Source organism: Symphalangus syndactylus, chromosome 17 (genome assembly GCF_028878055.3).
Source record: "Symphalangus syndactylus isolate Jambi chromosome 17, NHGRI_mSymSyn1-v2.1_pri, whole genome shotgun sequence".
NCBI lineage: Eukaryota > Metazoa > Chordata > Mammalia > Primates > Hylobatidae > Symphalangus > Symphalangus syndactylus.
The window spans coordinates 44768581-44791452 of NC_072439.2; the positions used below are offsets into that span (position 1 = coordinate 44768581).

The 22872-nt window shown below is 37.0% G+C and overlaps 1 protein-coding gene across 15 annotated transcripts in view; it reads right to left on the reverse strand.

The window, feature by feature from the left end:
- The window catches only part of PUS7L (pseudouridine synthase 7 like), a 146256-nt gene that overhangs the window by 99977 nt on the left and 23407 nt on the right, over positions 1 to 22872 (reverse strand). For 12 of the 15 annotated variants that reach the window (XR_010116415.1, XM_063620156.1, XM_063620157.1 and 9 more), the window contains exons 8-9: positions 18552 to 18605; positions 17306 to 17546 (exon numbers count right to left, since the gene is read on the reverse strand). Coding sequence is in view for 13 of the 15 variants with exons in the window: in XM_063620156.1 (XP_063476226.1) it covers positions 17306 to 17546; positions 18552 to 18605 (295 nt within the window). In the remaining 2 variants the exon portion in view is untranslated. Of the gene's footprint in view, positions 1 to 15444; positions 17547 to 18551; positions 18606 to 22389; positions 22471 to 22872 lie in introns of those variants that run through there. The other 3 variants (XM_055249764.2, XM_063620160.1, XR_008652130.2) reach the window with 2 other exon arrangements.

The following is a 22872-nucleotide window of genomic DNA, read 5'->3' on the forward strand; positions in this document are numbered from 1 at the left end:
TTCCTTCTTTTTAAAGGCTTAATAGTATTCCACTGTGTATATGTACCACATTTTCTTTATCCAGTCATCTGCTGAATGGTTGATTTGTATTGTGGCTATTGTGAATGCTGCTGCAATAAACATGGAAGTTCAAAGATCTCTTCAACATACTTACTTTATTTCCTTTCCTTCGAATATATGCCCAGTAGTAAGATTGTTGAATCATATGGTAGTTCTATTTTTAATTTTTTGAGTAGTCTCTACACTATTTTCTATAATGACTGTACTTACTTACATTCCCACCAACAATGTACAAGGATTTCCTTTTCTCCACATCCTTGACAAGATTTGTTATCTTACGTCTTTTTTTATAATAGCCATTCTAACAGATGTGAGGTGATAGTCACTGTGGTTTTGATTTGCATTTCCCTCATGATTAGCGATGTTGAGCATTTTTTCATATACCTATTGGTTATTTATATGTCTTTCTTTGAGAAATGTCTATTCAGGTCCTTTGTCCATTTTTTAATCAAGTTTTTTTCTTGCTATTAGTTACTTTTGGATATTAATCCCTTACGATATGTATGGTTTGCAAATGTTTTCTCCCATTCCGTAGGTTGTGTCTTCATTCTATGGATGGTTTCCTTTGTTGTCATGGTAATCACCATGGGTTTTCTCATAGACTACTCCCCTATTACGTTTAAAATGCAAGTTCACCAGCTGGGCACGGTAGCTCACACCTGTAACCCCAGCACTTTGGGAGGGTGAGGGTAGACTACTCCCCTATTACATTTAAAATGCAAGCTCACCAGCCGGGCACAGTAGCTCACACCTGTAATCCCAGCACTTTGGGAGGCTGAGGGGGGCAGATCAAGAAGTCAAGAGATCAAGACCATCCTGGCCAACATGGTAAAACCTCGTCTCTACTAAAGATACAAAAATTAGCTGGGCATGGTGGCACACACCTGTAGTCCCAGCTACTCGGGAGGCTGAGGCAGGAGAATTGCTTGAACCCGGGAGGCAGAGGTTGCAGTGAGCCGAGGTTGTACCACTGCACTCCAGCCTGGCGACAGAGTGAGACTCCGTCTCAAGAAAAAATATATATGTATATGCAAGTTCAATATATGTGTTCGTTTGTGTGCATCTGCGTGTGTGTGTGTTCCCCAAACCCCAAAGCAAAGAGAAAACAGGGCAGCTTTTAAAAACGCATCTGTTTCAACAGAGGTGAAAGGATTATTAACAGATTTAGTAGTTTTCTCAAACCAAAGGATGTTTTATAATATTTATTCTTGCATCCTAAATAATTTGATACATAACAATATAAAAGTCCTTAAAATTTATTGAAAGTGTAAGTAAATTTTTAGAACATATACTCATGTAGCCAAATTCAGGCCAGAAGATAGTCTGAGGATGGAAATTTACATCCCAAACTCACACTGAAATAGAGATGCAAAAATCCTAAACAAAATATTAACAAATAATATGATTGATCTCAGAAACAGTATTGAGTAAAAGAAGGAAGACACAAACACAGACATGTACAATTCCATTCACATAAAATTCAAAATCAGACAAAACTGTGTATTTTTTAGGAATGAATACATGGGTGGTAAAGCTATCAAGAAAAGTAAGAAGATCATTATAAAAGTTCTTCTTTTCACTATAAAAGTGAATTTTCCCCAACTTTCCTTAACGTCATAAAGTTTTAGAAATACGCAGATAAATTCAGAGATAAGCAGAAATTAAATAATCACTAGCTAGGCAAAGTGGAAAACTGAAGCACTTTCCATTAGAAATCAGTAGAGCAAAGTGGTTATCATCATGGCCTTAAAACCAAAAAGGGCCAGGTTAAACTCTCTTTACAACCTGGAGGAAGCTACTTAACTTCTTCAAGCCCTAGAATCCTCATTTGTTAAATGAGAATAGTTATCACACCTGACAGCTTGTTCTAAATTTTAAATGAAATTCTACAATGCATTTAATATTTCAATAAAAGGCAAAGATGAAACTATTACAAAAGAAAGAGCATTATAATGATACCCGATTTTAATACTCTAAACTTTCTATGAGGGGAAAGAACTATTTCAGAACTTTCTTGAGATATGTATTTACCAAATAAATTTGCTAAGGTATATTTGCAGTATTCACTCAGCATTTTTAACCCGGGTATATGTCAGGCAGTGATAGGTGCCAGAGGTATAAAGATCAATGCTCTTGAATAATTCACAGTAGATGATATAGATATTTAATCAAATAAGTACAATACAATGTGAGCAATGAGATGGTAGAGAACTATACAAAAGGCTATGAGAACACATATTTCACAGAAAAGACATTTAATATAAGCAGAGATGTTCCAGCCAATGGGAATGGGAGTTTGAGGTGTATAACATAGGAACATTTGCTATTAGGCTGAGCATCTCTAATCTGAAAATTCAAAATCCAAAATCCTCTGAAATCCAAAACTTTTTGAGTACTGACATGATGGCACAAATGGAAAATTCCACACCTGACTTCATGTGATAGGTCACAGTCAAAATGTAGGTGCACAACACATAGTCTATTCAGTGTTCCCAAGGGAAAAATAAATTACCTTCAGGTTAATGTATATAAAGTATATATGAAACATAAATGAATTTTGTTTAGACTTGGGTCCCAACTCTAAGAGTATCTCATTATACATGCACAAATATTCCAAAATCCAAACATATCTGAAATCTGAAACTTTTAGTCCCAAACATTTTAGATAAGGGGTATTCAACCTGTATTTGTGAAGCAGCTGTAACAAAGGGTATGTACTATGGAGTAGTGACAGATGCCACTTGAAGATTTGGGGCCGTACTTGCAGGTGTAAATGTGCTATGTTGAGGGGTTTGGACTGTTACTACATAGGTACTGGGAAGCTTCTGAAATGTTCTATGGCCCCCAAACAATGGCAGGATCACATTTCTACTTTTTGGACAATAATTGACAATAGTAAACAAGATTGACTGACTAGAGTGAAAAATGAAGGCCACCCAGTTAGAACATCATTATAATCATCAAAATAAAGAAGACATAAAAAATAGTCATCAAATTTTCCAATGCACTGGGAGAATGCTCTTACAACTTAGAATAACTGCTTCCCAGATTTGCTATTGCCTCCTAAATGTGAAAATTACAATATTATTTACATAGAATAAAAATGTATTTGATTCCTTTGTAATATTTTATATAAAAATAAATGTTTCCTTTTGAAAATCATATGCAGGAAGTGGAGCCAAGATGGCCGAATAGGAACAGCTCCGGTCTACAGCTCCCAGCATGAGTAACGCAGTAGACCGGTGATTTCTGCATTTCCCTCTGAGGTACCGGGTTCATCTCACTAGGGAGTGCCAAACAGTGGGTGCAGGACAGTCGGTGCAGTGCACCATACGGGAGCCGAAGCAGGGTGAGGCATTGCCTCACTCGGGAAGCGCAAGGGGTCAGGGAGTTCCCTTTCCTAGTCAAAGAAAGGGGTGACAGATGGCACCTGGAAAATTGGGTCACTCCCACCCTAATACTGTGCTTTTCCAACAGGCTTGGAAAATGGCACACCAGGAGATTATGTCCCACACCTGGCTCCGAGGGTGCTACGCCCACGGAGACTCACTGATTGCTAGCACAGCAGTCTGAGATCAAACTGCAAGGTGGCAGTGAGGCTGGGGGAGGGGCGCCCACCATTGCCCAGGCTTGCTTAGGTAAACAAAGCAGCCAGGAAGCTCGAACTAGGTGGAGACCACCACAGCTCAAGGAGGCCTGCCTGCCTCTGTAGGCTCCACCTCTGGGGACAGGGCACAGACAAACAAAAAGACAGCAGTAACCTCTGCAGACTTAAATGCCCCTGTCTGACAGCTTTGAAGAGAGTAGTGGTTCTCCCAGCACACAGCTGGAGATCTGAGAACGGGCAGACTGCCTCCTAAAGTGGGACCCTGACCCCTGAGCAGCCTAACTGGGAGGCACCCCCCAGTAGGGACAGACTGACACCTCACTCGGCCGGGTACTCCTCTGAGACAAAACTTCCAGAGGAACGATCAGACAGCTGAATTTGCGGTTCACGAAAATCCGCTGTTCTGCAGCCACTGCTGCTGACACCCAGGCAAACAGGGTCTGGAGTGGACCTCTAGCAAAATCCAACAGACCTGCAGCTGAGGGTCCTGTCTGGTAGAAGGAAAACTAACAAACAGAAAGGACACCCACACCAAAAACCCATCTGTACATCACCATCATCAAAGACCAAAAGTAGAAAAAACTACAAAGATGGGGAGAAAACAGAACAGAAAAACTGGAAACTCTAAAAAGCATTGCGCCTCTCCTCCTCCAAAGGAACGCAGTTCCTCACCAGCAATGGAACAAAGCTGGACGGAGAATGACTTTGATGAGCTGAGAGAAGATGGCTTCAGACGATCAAACTACTCCGAGCTACAGGAAGAAATTCTAACCAATGGCAAAGAAGTTAAAAACTTTGAAAAAAAATTAGACAAATGTTTAACTAAAATAACCAATGCAGAGAAGTGCTTAAAGGAGCCGATGGAGCTGAAAGCCAAGTCTCGAGAACTACGTGAAGACTGCAGAAGCCTCAGTAGCCGATGCGATCAACTGGAAGAAAGGGTATCAGTGATGGAAGATGAAATGAATGAAATGAAGAGAGAAGGGAAGTTCAGAGAAAAAAGAATAAAAAGAAACGAACAAAGCCTCCAAGAAATATGGGACTATGTGAAAAGACCAAACCTACGTCTGATTGGTGTACCTGAAAGTGATGGGGAGAATGGAACCAAGTTGGAAAACACTGCAAGATATTATCCAGGAGAACTTCCCCAATCTATCAAGGCAGGCCAACATTCAGATTCAGTTAATACAGAGAACGCCACAAAGATACTCCTCAAGAAGAGCAACTCCAAGACACATAATTGTCAGATTCACCAAAGTTGAAATGAAGGAAAAAATGTTAAGGGCGGCCAGAGAGAAAGGTCGGGTTACCCACAAAGGGAAGCCCGTCAGACTAACAGCTGATCTCTCGGCAGAAACTCTACAAGCCAGAAGAGAGTGGGGGCCAATATTCAACATTCTCAAAGAAAACAATTTTCAACCCAGAATTTCATATCCAGCCAAACTAAGCTTCATAAGTGAAAGAGAAATAAAATACTTTACAGACAAGCAAATGCTGCGTGATTTTGTCACCACCAGGCCTGCCCTAAAAGAGCTCCTGAAGGAAGCACTAAACATGGAAAGGAACAACCGGTACAAGCCACTGCAAAAACATGCCAAATTGTAAAGACCATCGAGGCTAGGAAGAAACTGCATCAACTAACGAGCAAAATAACCAGCTAACATCATAATGACAGGATCAAATTCACACATAACAATATTAACTTTAAATGTAAATGGGCTAAATGCTCCCGTTAAGAGACACAGACTGGCAAATTGGATAAGGAGTCAAGACCCATCAGTGTGCTGTATCCAGGAAACCCATCTCACGGGCAGAGACACACATAGACTCAAAATAAAGGAATGGAGGAAGATCTATCAAGCAAATGGAAAACAAAAAAAGGCAGGGGTTGCAATCCTAGTCTCTGATAAAATAGACTTTAAACCAACAAAGATCAAAAGAGACAAAGAAGGCCATTACATAATGGTAAAGGGATCAATTCAACAAGAAGAGCTAACTATCTTAAATATATATGCACCCAATACAGGAGCACCCAGATTCATAAAGCAAGTCCTGAGTGACCTACAAAGAGATTTAGACTCCCACACAATAATAATGGGAGATTTTAACACTCCACTGGCAACATTAGACAGATCAATGAGACAGAAAGTTAACAAGGATACCCAGGAATTGAACTCAGCTCTGCACCAAGCGGACCTAATAGACATCTACAGAACTCTCCACCCCAAATCAACAGAATATACATTTTTTTCATCACCACACCACACCTATTCCAAAATTGACAACATGGTTGGAAGTAAAGCTCTCCTCAGCAAATGTAAAAGAACAGAAATTAAAACAAACTGTCTCTCAGACCACAGTGCAATCAAACTAGAACTCAGGATTAAGAAACTCACTCAGAAGCACTCAACTACATGGAAACTGAACAACCTGCTCCTGAATGACTACTGGGTACATAACAAAATGAAGGCGGAAATAAAAATGTTCTTTGAAACCAACGAGAACAAAGACACAACATACCAGAATCTCTGGGACACGTTCAAAGCAGTGTGTAGAGGGAAATTTATAGCACTAAATGCCCACAAGAGAAAGCAGGAAAGATCCAAAATTGACACCCTAACATCACAATTAAAAGAACTAGAAAAGCAAGAGCAAACACATTCAAAAGCTAGCAGAAGGCAAGAAATAACTGAGATCAGAGCAAAACTAAAGGAAATAGAGACACAAAAAATCTTTCAAAAAATTAATGAATCCAGGAGCTGGTTTTTTGAAAGATCAACAAAATTGATAGACCGCTAGCAAGGCTAATAAAGAAGAAAAGAGAGAAGAATCAAATAGACTCAATAAAAAATGATAAAGGGGATATCACCTTTATCCCACAGAAATACAATCTACCATCAGAGAATACTACAAACACCTCTATGCAAATAAACTAGAAAATCTAGAAGAAATGGATAAATTCCTAGACAAATACACCCTCCCAAGACTAAACCAGGAAGAAGTTGAATCTCTGAATAGACCAATAACAGGCTCTGAAATTGTGGCAATAATCAATAGCTTACCAACCAAAAAGAGTCCAGGATCTGATGGATTCAGAGCCGAATTCTACCAGAGGTACAAGGAGGAACTGGTACCGTTCCTTCTGAAATTATTCCAATCAATAGAAAAGAGGGAATCCTCCCTAACACATTTTATGAGGCCAGCATCATCCTGATACCAAAGCCTGGCAGAGACATAACCAAAAAAGAGAATTTCAGACCAATATCCTTGATGAACATTGATGCAAAAATCCTCAATAAAATACTGGCAAACCAAATCCAGCAGCACATCAAAAAGCTTATCCACCATGATCAAGAGGGCTTCATCCCTGGGATGCAAGGCTGGTTCAACATACGCAAATCAATAAATGTAATCTAGCATATAAACAGAACCAAAGACAAAAACCACATGATTATCTCAATAGATGCAGAAAAGGCCTTTGACAAAATTCAACAACCCTTCATGCTAAAAACTCTCAATAAATTAGGTATTGATGGGACATATCTCAAAATAATAAGAGCTATCTATGACAAACCCACAGCCAATATCATACTGAATGGGCAAAAACTGGAAGCATTCCCTTTGAAAACTGGCACAAGACAGGGATGCCCTCTCTCACCACTCCTATTCAACATAGTGTTGGAAGTTCTGGCCAAGGCAATCAGGCAGGAGAAGGAAATAAAGGGTATTCAATTAGGAAAAGAGGAAGTCAAATTGTCCCTGTTTGCAGATGACATGATTGTATATCTAGAAAACCCCATTGTCTCAGCCCAAAATCTCCTCAAGCTGATAAGCAACTTCAGCAAAGTCTCAGGATATAAAATCAATGTACAAAAATCACAAGTATTCTTGTACACCAATAACAGACAAACAGAAAGCCAAATCATGAGTGAACTCCCATTCACAATTGCTTCAGAGAGAATAAAATGCCTAGGAATCCAACTCACAAGGGACGTGAAGGACCTCTTCGAGGAGAACTACAAACCACTGCTCAATGAAATAAAAGAGGATACAAACAAATGGAAGAACATTCCATGCTCATGGGTTGGAAGAATCAATATCGTGAAAATGGCCATATTGCCCAAGGTAATTTATAGATTCAATGCCATCCCCATCAAGCTACCAATGACTTTCTTCACAGAATTGGAAAAAACTACTTTAAAGATGATATGGAACCAAAAAAGAGCCCGCATCACCAAGTCAATCCTAAGCCAAAAGAACAAAGCTGGAGGTATCACGCTACGTGACTTCAAACTATACTACAAGGCTACAGTAACCAAAAGAGCATGGTACTGGTACCAAAACAGAGACATAAATCAATGGAACAGAACAGAGCTCTCAGAAATAATGCCACATATCTACAACTATCTGATCTTTGACCTACCTGACAAAAACAAGCAATGGGGAAAGGATTCCCTATTTAATAAATGGTGCTGGGAAAACTGGCTAGCCATATGTAGAAAGCTGAAACTGGATCCCTTCCTTATACCTTATACAAAAATGAATTCAAGATAGATTAAAGACTTACATGTTAGACCTAAAACCATAAAAACCCTAGAAGAAAACCTAGGCAATACCATTCAGGACATAGGCATGGGCAAGGACTTCACATCTAAAACATCAAAAGCAATGGCAACAAAAGCCAAAATTGACAAATGGGATCTAATTAAACTCAAGAGCTTCTGCACAGCAAAAGAAACTACCATCAGAGTGAACAGGCAACCTACAGAATGGGAGAAAATTTTTGCAACCTACTCATCTGACAAAGGGCTAATATCCAGAATCTACAAAGAACTCAAACAAATTTACAAGAAAAAAACAAACAACCCCATCAAAAAGTGGGCAAAGGATATGAGGATATGAACAGACACTTCTCAAAAGAAGACATTTATGCAGCCAAAACACACATGAAAAAATGCTCATCATCACTGGCCATCAGAGAAATGCAAATCAAAGCCACAATGAGATCCCATCTTACACCATTCAGAATGGCAATCATTAAAAAGTCAGGAAACAACAGGTGCTGGAGAGGATGTGGAGAAATAGGAACACTTTTACACTGTTGGTGGGACTGTAAACTAGTTCAACCATTGTGGAAGTCAGTGTGGCGATTCCTCAGGGATGTAGAACTAGAAATACCATCTGACCCAGCCATCCCATTACTGGGTATATGCCCAAAGGACTATAAATCATGCTGCTATAAAGACACATGCCCACGTATGTTTATTGCGGCACTATTCACAATAGCAAAGACTTGGAACCAACCCAAATGTCCAACAATGATAGACTGGATTAAGAAAATGTGGCACATATACACCACGGAATACTATGCAGCCATAAAAAATGATGAGTTCATGTCCTTTGTAGAAACATGGATGAAACTGGAAACCATCATTCTCAGTAAACTACCGCAAGGACAAAAAACCAAACAACAGATGTTCTCACTCATAGGTGGGAATTGAACAATGAGAACTCATGGACACAGGAAGGGGAACATCACACTCCGGGGACTGTTGTGGGGTGGGGGAGGGGGGAGGGATAGCATTAGGAGATACACCTAATGCTAAATGATGAGTTAATGGGTGCAGCACACCAACATGGCACATGGATACATAGGTAACAAACCTGCACATTGTGCACATGTACCCTAAAACTTAAAGTATAATAATAATAATAATAATAATAATAATAAAACTTTTACATGCAAAAAAAAAGAAAATCATATGCAAAAAAATTCATTTTATTATAACCTATCATTTACTTTATTATAAGGGAATTATAAAGGTTATAGAAAAATATCCATCTTCCCTTTTTAGAAAAGAACACTAGTCCTTTATGTTCCCCTGCCACAGGGGAGGCATTGGAAAACAATGATCAGCTCAGATTAAAACCCTATTGTACTGAAAAACTCAGAATCCTGACTTAACTAGTCTAAGGAAATGCCAGTAAGGCTTATTAGAAAAGGGAGGCTTGGTATAAAAGCATAAAGAATTGAGTTCAACCCCCTCCACTCTTCACCCTATCCTGCTGCCCAAACTCCCTTAGTTAAGGAGTGACCAGCTCTTTGATCTCTTCTCTTTTAAAATAACCAAATAGCTCTTGTTTTGACTCCATGGCTAAACTCCATCCTTGCAACAGGAGTTTTATTTCTACATTGGTAGTTGAGTTTCTAACAAAAAAGACAATTTAATATATCTTATATTTTGTAATATGTTCTAAAGACTAAATTTAAATAATTTCATGGCTATCCTGACTTCTTTCCATAGTACAATTTTTCTTTTCTAAGAGACGGCCTATGTACACAGGCAGAGTAAATTAACTCCTGCCTCAAAGTTGCTGAGAAAATGAATTGCTTAAGAAGATTAGCATCATTTTCTTTACTTAGAGGTATTCTTGACAACCTATACTGAAATTACACAAGATTAACTCCATTAACACCATTTCCCATTCTTTAAACTAGTAGCTTTTTAGAAAGCAGCATTTAGACTGAATAGTTCAAAGCATATTTTAAGAGATCTCGAGATGCTTAGAAATGCTCAATAAGTATCATTTAAGGATTTAGAATGGAGTGCTGAGAGGTCAAGTAACATATTATTGGTCATACAGTGAGCTGTAAGTGAAATGAAAAGATGCTGCTTGTTTTTCTCTTTGCCATTTAGTCTGCATATTCCATTTGCAAGAGGCATTTCAAATCAAATGAAAACTTAAGGGATATTAACACTGTTAATCCCTCAAAGAAAGGGATATTATTTATTTTTGTCTTTCCCATAGCATTTTGTAGAGTACCTTTCACTTATTCAAATATTTGTTGGTTATTATGCCATATATTTGATATTACTTTGTGGCCTATTAAATATACATAAATCAGAGGGCTTAGAAAAACAGATTAAAACAGTACTGAGAGACAGAATCTTTCTGAAACTAGAAAGCAAAATCTATTAACACAGACCCTAAACTTTAAACTAGTTACCCTAGCTGCCATTGGTGCCATTAAAATGTACAATGCATAAAAATCTCTCTCTCTCAAAATGTTGCCATGAGCCACCAAAACCATTTCAAACAAATGCAATCATAACCCATTAATTCCCTTAAATTTCCCTCTTTGATCTTTATGTAATCTTCAGTGTTTTTAACTGCAAAATAATACACAAATATACTCATGTTTGAAATTCAAACATCAAAAGTAAATGGAGGAAAAAAGTCCTATTTTCCTACCTCCCCATATCTTCCTCCAACCTCTTTTCCTACCCTTACATTAATGTAAAAAACTTTGTATTAAATTATATATAGTTTCATTTTCTTTTTGTTCTCTTAAAGATTGCTCCCAGGTAGAAAATGTTAAGGAACATTGACCTACACAGCTCTTAAAGATCCTAATTTGAATGAACTACTAAATCCCCAGATTTAGAAATAGTTGTTTCTACTACTACCAAAAAAAAAAAAACTCTAAAAATACGAATTGTAATTACTTTATGCTAAGACTACATCAGATCAGACCTCAATGGAAAGTCACTAACCATTTTATTATAAAAATTTTATCAGGGAGCATAGTAAAGTAATACTAACTGTAATAATACCAGCTGAAATTTACTGAGAATTTGCTAGGCACCAGACATTGTTCTTAGTGCTTCATAAGACTTGCTAAAATCAACTCTCAATCAGTAAAATTTTAAGATATAGCATGTGATCATCAATGCCTCTGCACATAATGTCTCAAATTTGTATGTATTTCATAAGTTTGTTTGATGCAATACTATCCTGGACTGAAAAATGATAACTAACATTACTTCAAGTCCGAGAATTCTACAACAGAATCAGTGGGTTACTAAAGTCGCATATTAAAGCAGTGGTAGAGCCCATCTCTGATTTCGGGGATTCTCAACTGTACCAGTATATTTCCCATACTCTAATCATTCATGTATTGGTATCATAATTTCTGCTATGTCTATACCGTTATTTATTTAATACCTTTAAATTGATTCTACCTCTTTAAAATTAAATTTAGTTTTAAAGGAAACATAATACCATCACATAAACAGGAAGCCAGAATTGATTGCCATAAATAAAAGGGAAGATAAATTCAATAAAACAATGCAATCCTATTACATTCTAGCTACATATTATATTGTTGCCTGCTGATGTTTCTGAGCCTGAGGTCTGCATAGTTGGCTAGAAAGGTAAATCGGCAAATGTTGATATATGTAAATAGTATCAATCAGCTTTCTCCATCCTTAAACAGAATGATTGATGCGAGGACTGAAAGTGTATTGAAAAAGAACAAGTTTCTCACTATGCTTTTTCAATGATATTTGTGCCAGGTACCATCTAAAACACCTCCTATGATCTATAATGATTTTACATATTATTATGATACAAATCCCAAAATACTTTGGGAAAACTCCAAAATGATTTGGGGATTTCCTGAAGGGATCCCCTTTACTTTATATTTTGGTCTCAGAATCTCAAAAGGTATCTTGTCTCTCCCAAGACATGCCCCAATATGCCTATTAAATCAATGGCAAGTAATATCAAGTTGGTAGAAATGGAAGTTATATTTTAATTTTTAGTTTAGTTTTTTTTTTTTTTTTGAGGCAGAGCCTCGCTCTGTCACCCAGGCTGGGCAATCTCGGCTCACTGCAACCTCCACCTCCCGGGTTCAAGCGATTCTCCAGCCTCAGCCTCCCAAGTAGCCCAGCTAATTTTTGTATTTTTAGTAGAGACAGGGTTTCAGCATCTTGGCCAGGCTGGTCTTGAACTCCTGACCTCGTGATCCACTCGTCTTGGCCTCCCAAAGCGTTGGGATTACAGGCGTGAGCCACCGCGCCTGGCCGAAATGGAAGTTATTATCCAAAAACTTGTTTTCAGAAGGCAAATGTCAGGTAGATGAAAACTACTGATTTAGGAAGCATAATCAAGCTCAACCACATGCTATTTTGTTTGACTTTGATTAGGTTAGTAAACTACTCAGGTATGTTTCCAATCTGCAAAATAAGGGAAGATAATACCTCCACACAGGGTGGGAATATGGATTAAAGTGTGACATACTGACATAATAGATACTCAGAAAATGTTAGTTAAATCAAAAGTTACATGACTTTCAGTTTTTTTTAATTCACAGAAAAAATCAAGGTGTTTTAATCTTAATATTAATAAAAGACCTCAATTTGTTTCACCTAACCGACTCCCAGGCACTACTGCTAGCTCAGCTTCAAACAATCTTGGCAATTAAAACTAATTCAAAAATAACAAAGAGGGAGGCATCACACTACCTGACGTCAAGCCAAACTATAAGGCTATAAGCAACCAAAACAGCATGGTACTGGTACAAAAACAGACACATAGACCAATGGAACAGGTTAGAGAACCCAGAAATAAAGGCCACACACCTACAGCTACTTGATTTTTGTTAAAGTCAACAATAACAAGCAATGGGGAAAGGACTCCCTATTTAATAAATGGTGCTGGGATAACTGGTTAGCCACATCCTGAGGATTGAAACTGGATCCCTTCTTTTTACCATATACAAAAATCAACTCAAGATGGGTTAACAACGTAAATGTAAAACCTAAAACTATAAAAACCCTAGAAGAAAACCTAGGAAATACCATTCTGGACAAAAGACCTAACAAAGATATCATGACAAAGACTCCAAAAGCAACTGAACAAAGCCAATAATTGACAAGTGAAGGCTGGGCATGGTGGCTCACGCCTGTAATCCTAGCACTTTCTGAGGCCGAGGTGGGTAGATCACTTGAGGTCAAGAGTTTGAGACCAGCCTGACCAACATGGTGAAACCCCGTCTCTAATAAAAATACAAAAATTAGCCAGGTGTCATAGTGGCCACCTGTAATCCCAGCTACTTGAGAGGCTGGGGCAGGAGAATGGCTTGAACCCAGGAGGTGGAGGTTGCAGTGAGCCGAGATTGCACCACTGCACTCCAGCCTGGGTGACAGAAGGAAACTCCATTTAAAAAAAAAAAAAAATTGACAAGTGGGACCTAATTAAACTAAATAGCTTCTGCACAGCCAAAGAAATTATCAAGAGAGTAAACTGACAATCTACAGAATGGGAGAGAATATTTTCAAAGTATGCATCAACAAAGGTCTGATATCCAGAATCTATGAAGAACTTAACAAGCAAAAAATAATCCCATTAAAAATGGAAGAAAGGACATGAACACACTTCTCAAAAGAAGACATCCATGGGCCAAAAGCATATGAAAAAATGCTGAACATCACTAATCATTAGGGAAATGCAAATCAAAACCACAATGAGATTCCATCTCACACCAGTCAGAATGGCTGTTATTAAAAAGTCAAAAAATAACAGATGTTGGGGAGGCTGCAGAGAAAAGGGAATGCTATACACTGCTGATGGGAATATAAATTAGTTCAGCCCCTGTGGAAAGCAGTTTGAAGATTTCTCAAAGAACTTAAAGCAGACATACCATTTGACCCAACAATCCCATTATTGGTTATATACCCAAAGGAATATAAATTGTTCTACCATAAAGACCATGCACGCATATGTTCATTACAGCACTATTGACAATAGCAAAGACATGGAACCAACCTAGATGCCCATTACAGTGGACTGGATAAAGAAAATATAGTACATATATACCAGCTAATACTACACAGTCATAAGAAAGAACAAAATAATGTCTTTCCAGCAACATGGATGTAGCTGGAGGCCATTATTGTAAGCAAATTAATGCAGGAACAGAAAACCAAATACCAAATGTTCTTACTCATAAGTGGGAGCTGAACTTTGAGTACACTTGGGCTCTAAGAAGCGAACAATAGGCACCAGGGCCTACTTGAGGGTGGAGGGTGGGAGAAAGATGAGGATAGAAAAACAACCTATCAGGTACTATGCTCATTATCTGGGTGATTAAATAATTTGTTTGCCGAACTCCCACAAAATGCAATTTACCCATGTAACAAACCTGCACATGTACCCCCAAACCTAAAATAAAAGTTGGAAGAAAAAATAAAAATAAAACAAAACTTTGGAAATGGGGTTATAGAAGGTCAGCAAAGGGTGGGTTTGAGATGTTTGGGTAGGTTAAGTGGGCATTTTGATGACATAGCTTCTCCTTCGGCATGTTTAATTGACGTGATGTTTAACGGACATCCTTGCAGTTTAAGAAGACACTTTAAAAATAAATTATCTCCTAATAATGATGTGAAGAAAAATAAAAAATCCAAAGATCATGCTTATGAAGGTCTGAAATGTCCCAGCAAAACTGCAAAAACCTAAGTGACTAGTCATCAGTTGGTCCAAAGCATACTATTAATAATAAAAGTCCTTAAACAAAAAAAATTCAACATGGCATCTTATTGGCATATAAAATAATATTCCACATGAATGATATCTCAATACATTTTATGGTGATGAAATAAACTTAGTGATCCTTTATACACTGCTGAAGTATTTACTAAATAAATAAATAAATGTCTAAAATTATAGTGCCATCTGCAGGCAAAGAAAGTAAAATCAATGATATATTTTCATGCTTTCGTATTTTCTGATTGCTATTCAAAACTTAAAAACTAGGATTTAATAATGTATATAACTCATTTTATGATTACATTTATAGGATACGATTTATCATATAAAATAAAACATTTTTTCTAAATTTTTTTTACTACCTAATAGAGCATTACTTCATTCTCAATATAACATTAAAATGATGGCAGTAATCCAAAGAAAATCAATGGTACTACAATATCCAATTTTGTGTATTGAGAATTATTTATTGCCAAAACATATAACAAAAAAACTTTTTAGTATTAAAAAAATCCAAATACCCCATCATCTTAACAGGAAGGCATTTTCATTTATTTGCTTTCCTCTTCCAAACTTGCATCTGCAGACACTTATTTAACAATAACTAAGTGCCAGGCACTTTTTAAAGCTGCTTTACATATATTAACTTAGAAAATTCTCACAGTAATCCTGTGAGGTAGGCAATGTTAACATGCCCATTTTACAGATGTTGAAACTGAAGCCCATGAGTTTAAATAACTTTCCCAAGGCTGCAGTGCTATACGTGGCAGTGCCAGGGTTCAAACTGGGTTAGTTTGTCTCCAATATCTTTGCTTTTAATCACTATGCTAACATGTCTCTTATTTGTGAAAGATGAATTCAGAGTATTATTGCAGTTGTAATACATGTGTTCTACTTTTAGGGGGCAACATTTTCTCATGAAACTAAATTGTTCATTGCTTTTTTAAATAACTACATATTTTACCATCAAGTTGATACATATCATTTTACTTACTTTAGTTATGTAATGCTGGACTTTGAAAACTGTTTTTAGTGTCTTTAATTGTATATGAAAATATTGCAATAAGCAAATTTTGCATTGCATATAGCTTCTCTTCCTTCTTTTGGATTTTATTTCCTTATGCTAACATTTCCCAAAATGGTTAAACCGGCTTAAGTATATATATCACATTACTGATATATAATGCTCCATACTGCTTTTTAAATTTCATCATTATATCTTACCAACAATGAAAGAAATGCTCAGATCTTCCTAAATCAATAGATGTCTACATGCCAGTCATTCCTCTCCCACCCACCCCCATATTTAACTGATATAAAATGGTGAAGGATGATTTATAATGTGGGATAGTTCAACCAACCAAAATTAAAATTTTCAAATGGGCACAATGTTTTATTCCTCCAGCAACAAAAAATGTGGAGATAATTCTATTATTTGTCATTTATGAAGTCGTAATTGTCTTGATTCTATCAGTAGCCACACACAAAAAAATCAACAACATACTCAAAGTCACTAGCAAGTGTCAGAGCTAGAATCTAAGAATGAATCTGTCTGACTCTAACACCTGTTTTAGATACTATGAAAAAATTACCAATGGTCAAGCGGGTGAGCGTATGCCAAGATATAAAAATTGGATGAGAAATTTTATTTCAATCTTCATCAAAGATTATTTGTCTCACAAAGAGGTAATAACTACTCTGGGGTACCTATCACAAACAGAGGTATGGCATTTCCCTTGTATATTGTTCTGATCAATAATTTCAAAAATAAGAAAGGAAGACAATAATAATTAGCAAAATGCTTCATCTATCTTTCTCTCCAACATTTGCTTCACTGCGATCTAATTTTACCAGTGTTCTAAGCAAGGAGCTAGAGGATATGAATATTCACAACTTTTTTTCTTAAATGTTATCTTGCAGTATTATATATATTCCTAATGGTTTTAAAAGATTGTAACTTTATGACACAGAATAAAGGTCACTGAAACATATAATAGAAAAAAAACACAGGCTTTGGGGTCACATGGACCTTAAATTTGGACCCTGACACTTACATGTCCCCTATAAAATTACAGTATCAAATCCTAACTTCTCAGGATGCTGTGAAAATTAAAAGAGATAACAATTATGAAGCTCCTAACACATAGAAGGTGCTTAAGATATTTTAGCCCCCTTTCCTTCAAAGAGTGACATATATATGATTATACCAAGGGTATCAGTTTTAAACGTCATGCTTCATTATTTCCTTCAGACAAACGGTAGCATAGCATGAAGCATCAAGATCAAAAGAGATCAAAAGAGACAAACCTGTTTCATCAATGTGGGAACCTTTAGTTTTGACATCAATGTCATGATCTTCCATTAGTTGGTATGAGAGATTACGGGGATGTTTCAAAATCTGTCTATAGCATCCTGGTACATTCAGTTTCAGAGTAGGTACTTTAAACCTACATGTCTGTAGTCCATCTCTGCTAAGTATGTCATGGTACCACTGCCCTACTTTGTTCTTTGGGTACTGAATATTGTATCCAAGTATTGGAAGAACCACCTGTGAAAGAAAAGAGGGAAACAATATGAAAATAGCCTTCAAAAAGATACATGATCATCTTTTTAATGTACTTTTATGACTGGGACCTGGATTTGTAAAAATAGTCTCAGAATATAAACATCACAATCAGCCTAAAACATGCTTTAAATAATATGCTATGATATTTTTATGCTGCCAAAGAAAATAGCTAACTAAAATCAAGGACTCACAATAACTAAGGTAACCAACTCAAATCACATATTATTAAACAATCCACTATTTAAGAAGTTTAGGTACAATTAATTAGCTGATAAAGACTTAATCTCTATAAAATAAAGCATGTACTTTCTGTAACACAAAGAGTAACCTCTACTGCTCAATCACATTACCAGTGTTTTGGCGGACAATTTTAAATTTTCTTATTTCTTCCAGAACAAGAAAACAAACACATAGCAACACATTCAATGTTTATTTTCTTAGCTGCTTGTGAGTAAACACTGCATTTTGTGGGGTATTCTTCCTTTGCTGGTGTCTTCTAGACAGTTTTCTTGAACAGTACCGAAAGGTAGTCAAGAAAAGGAAGAAGGTAAAAAATTCAAATATACACAATATGAATGAATCTGAAATTCACTATGCTAAGTGAAAGATGCCAGACACAAAAGGCCATATACTGTAGTATTCCATTTATATGACATTATTTCAAAGGCAAAACCATAGTGGACAGAAAACCGATCAGGGGTTGCCAGGGGTGAGGGATGGGAATGGGCACAGGAAAATCTGGAGAGGGGAGGAAACTGTTCTTTATGATTGATGTTTGTGGTGGCCACACAGTCCTACATTTATCAAAAATATGTTTATCGAAGCCTATACAATTGTCAACTAAGTGAATTTAATTGTATATAAATTATACCTTAATTTAAAAGTTGTTTAATAAAAAAAAGAGGAGGGGAACTAGTCAACATTTTGCTTTTTGGGGACAATGTCTACACTTAGATCTAAGTGATAGTAATTTTTAAGCAAATTTACCTGATGTATTGCATACATATTAGCTGATCCTTCCTCTTCAGTTACCAGGTGAATCTAGTTTTAAAAAACATGAAAATATGAATGATTCCCAAATATTCCAAATTTCCGCCACTTTCAATTTTCCCTAACTCTATCATATATAAATCAGTTCCTACACTGAATATACATAAACCCAAACAAGATCTTATCATAATTTGTTTCTGGAGGAGTAGACTACATAAAAATTAGAATGATTCTTCCTGCTTTAACCACTAATCACTGAATTTGGATAACATGGAGAAAGGTGGGCTGCTGAAAACTCTGAGGCAATACTTTCACCTCAGTCACCAGCAATCTTTTTCTAAATCACAAAGTTTTTCTTTATTAGGCTGAATCGAAAATCTGCTTCTATAATATCAACCCCCTCCCCACCCTCACTAATCTCTGTCCCCCGAAAATATAATACTCTATACAGAACTGATGTTTCTCTGGCTGGATGTGGTAGCTCACATCTGTAATTCACTGCTTTGGGAGGATCGCTTCAGGCCAGGAGTTTGAGACCAGCATGGACAACATAGGGAGACCCTGTCTGTATAAAAAAAAAATTTTTTTTTAATTAGCCAGGTGTGGTGGCACATGCCTGTAGTGCTAGCTACATAGGAGACCCAGGCAAGAGGATTGCTTGAGCCCAGGAGCTAAAGACTGCAGTGAAACATGATGGTGCCACTGCACTCCAGCCTGGGTGACAGGGCAAGACTCTGTCTTTAAAATAAAATTGAAAAAAAAAAATTTAAAGAGGTGGTATTTCTCAGCATTTGTTTCACAGAATGGTAACAGGTGTCACATACAAGAGGAAAAAAAGGTGCATGACAGATTAACTCTATGAAATGTGGCTCTAGGATATCACAGAATAAGCAGTTCTGCTTTCTCTTATACATGAAAGCTCAAACAGAAAGGGAGCTATTCTCTGTTCACAAGGCTTCACAGCATTCTCATATTCCTAAAGCATTCATCACATGGTACAGTGTCTAGAGCCCCTCTAAATCTACCTGATTTCCCCTCAACTCTCCCTAGTCTTATCAATAATGTTGCTCCTTTTTTGTTTTTAATTTGGGATTTGTTTTTTTGTTTATTGGTAACTAACCTCTTTCAATTACTGCACTCAGAAACAGATATAAAGCTCCAGATGTGATCTGATCAAAATACAAGAGACAGACTACATGGAATTATGATCTCTCTTGCATCACCATTTCTAGCCTTTTTTCTTTCACAGAGTCGTAAGTATACCTACATACTGTGATTTGAGTAATTTATGAAAACATTGAATAAACATGGTCAGGTATAAAACACCATGCTTTGTCTTTAGAGAATTCCCTCCAGGTTGATATCCAGCAATTCATGAACAAACATGCTTTCTTTGTATGGCTGCTCCACAACTATAAATTCACCTAAGTTTTTAATTGTCTAACTCACATTTCTCCCTCTTGCCCACACACACACACAAAGAAAAGTTACCAAGTGATTTGAACTGTAGATACACCTGTTAGTCTAGTAATTCTATCAAAAGAAGGAATCAGATTAGTTTTCTACAATTTTTAATTGTAGATGCATATTACGTGCTCCATATACCATTTATTAAGAATTTTATTCTTTTTCCTTTTCATATTTTATATTTTGGGCCTCTAAGTCCTGCCTTTTCTTTCCTCATTGCTAACTAATAAAATAAGTGATCGATCTTAAAATATATAGAAACATTGTTTTTGCTGCTCATAAAAGGAAATTCTGCAAAATATGTAGGAGAAAATGTTTTCTCTTCTCCTATAGCTCCAAAAAGAAAGCAGCTAAAATTCCAATCACAAAACCATCCTTGTAAATGTTATTCTGAATGAAGAAGTCTTATAAAACTCATGCATTTCAAAAATTGTTGCTGTATCTTGTGAAAGTAATCTTTAACTTCCAAAAACCTGAATTAGACATGGATGACTTACTAATTAGGGTGCTTTCCAATATTTAAATGGACATCTTTTCTGGGAGGTGTTAAGAAATGATAACGATTTTTTATTATTTATCAAAAGGGGATCATTGACATATCTCTTCTCCCCCACATGAGGTAAAATAAAACTTATAATGCTACTAGATTTGTTTTCACACAGAGTTTGAGTCTGTATCTCAATTAAATTACCATTCTTAGTAACATATGCTGCCTCCTAGTGACCATTTTCTTATCATTTCTTTCCTATTAGGTGGGAGCAAAAGTAATTGCAGTTTTTGCATATTCATCCACTTAATGAAAAAGTGAAGCCGACATCTGATGTTCTGCCTTATGCAATCTTTACTCCCTCTTTTCAAGTAGCGGTACTCTCGTTTTCCAGGAGACCTCTCCCAGGTGTCAGATGTGGATTAGGGTCCCAGGAAGGAGCCCCAGGAATGCAGGTTTAGCCAATCACATACTGCAGTTCACACTTTCTGGTTTGGTTCTGTACATTTGATCCAGGCCAGGCCATTCCTAGCCCACTGAGACTCAATTACACAGCTTTTGTTGACACTGTTGGGAAAGAAAAATCATTTTTCTGCAGAGAAGCAAGTCTAGAGTGGTGAGAAATAAGCCTAGAGTCGTTAATAATAATCTTGCCACCAAAGGTGTAAGCTAGACTGGGAATGGATCTAACAGAGAAAAGCAGAGCTGAATGATGAAAAAAAGGAGATCGTTTAGGACACTTAAGTCCCAAATACAGCTGCGCCTGAAACTATCATGGGCTTTCAGTTATGAGGGCCAATAAATTCCCGTGTTTCTTTAAATTACTGTGGGTTTGAGGTGGGTTTCTATTACTTAAAACCAAAAAACTTTAATTAATACATCAAGAATTCTGACATTAATTTAGATAAAGTTTCCTTTATGTAGAGTTCAGAGTCTGTTTTACCTCTATTTTTGAAAAACTGGACCATGTTCTAGTTCTCACTACAGACTAATTCTCTATACTCCATGATTTTTCTAGTAGAGACCAACAGGGCTAGGAGTTAGGCAGCCGGGTCTTTTTAATTCCACTACCTGTGTGACTCTGAATCTGTCTACTCTCCAATCTGAGACCAAATTTTCATTTCTATAAAATGGGAATTAAAAAAGAATGTCTCTAAAATCCTTTTCTTCTCTAAAATTCAATGATTTTACTATGTTACATACGAAAGTGTTATTCAAATTTTCACTAATTTTTAAAACTTATGAGACTGACTTATGATAAGGTTGGAGAATAATAATTTGTTCTTTTTGCATTACAGTACTATCAAATGAATTTCCTCGCATGATTTATGGAACCCAGTTTCATTAGTTCAAACTCACAGAGAAAAAAAAACAACTGGATGGCTGGGTGCGGAGACTCACGCCTGTAATCCCAACACTTTGGGAGGCCGAGGCGGGTGGATCACGAGGTCAGGAGATCGAGACCATCCTGGCTAACATGGTGAAACCCAGTCTCTACTAAAAATACAAAAAATTAGCCGGGCATGGTGGCAGGCGTCTGTAGTCCCAGCTACTTGGGAGGCTGAGGCAGGAGAATGGCGTGAACCTGGGAGGCAGAGGTTGCAGTGAGCCAAGATCACACCACTGCACTCCAGCCTGGGCAACAGAGAGAGACTCCATCTCAAAAAATAAAAATAAAAAATAATAATAAATAAATAAAAATTAAAAAATAAAAAAACTGGACAAGGAAGAAATGGAAGGACCAAGCTTTATAATATAAACTATATCATAACTTCACTAATATAAATGTCTCTAAGACATTGTTAAGAGGAAATTATGAATCATATTTAGATAAAATCACATTTCTATAAAAGAAATACACACATTACATGTTCCATATACCTTATAAAAATCATATTTCTTCTCCTCTCCATATTTTAAGTTTTGAGTCTCTAAGTCCTACCTTTTCTTTTCTTGGTGTAACTAATAGAATAAAAATAGTTTTTCAATGGATATTTATGTGAAAACATACAGAAAGGTGTAGAAAGACACAACAAACAATAGAGGTTGAGTCTCTGGAGGAAGCACAGGGAATCACATTAGGACACTAGCAGGGATGGCAGCCTCATCTGTAATGTTTTTATTTTTATTTTTAGGCACAGTCTCGTTCTGTCACCCTGCCTGGAGTGCAGTGGCGCGATCTCGGCTCACTGCAACCTCCGCCTCCCGGGTTCAAGAGATTCTCCTGCCCCAGCCTCCTGAGTAGCTGGGATTACAGGCGTGCGCTACCACGCCTGGCTAATTTTTGTATTTTAGTAGAGATGGGGCTTCACCATGTTGGTCAGGCTGGTCTCAAACTCCTGACCTCGTGATCCGTCCGCCTCG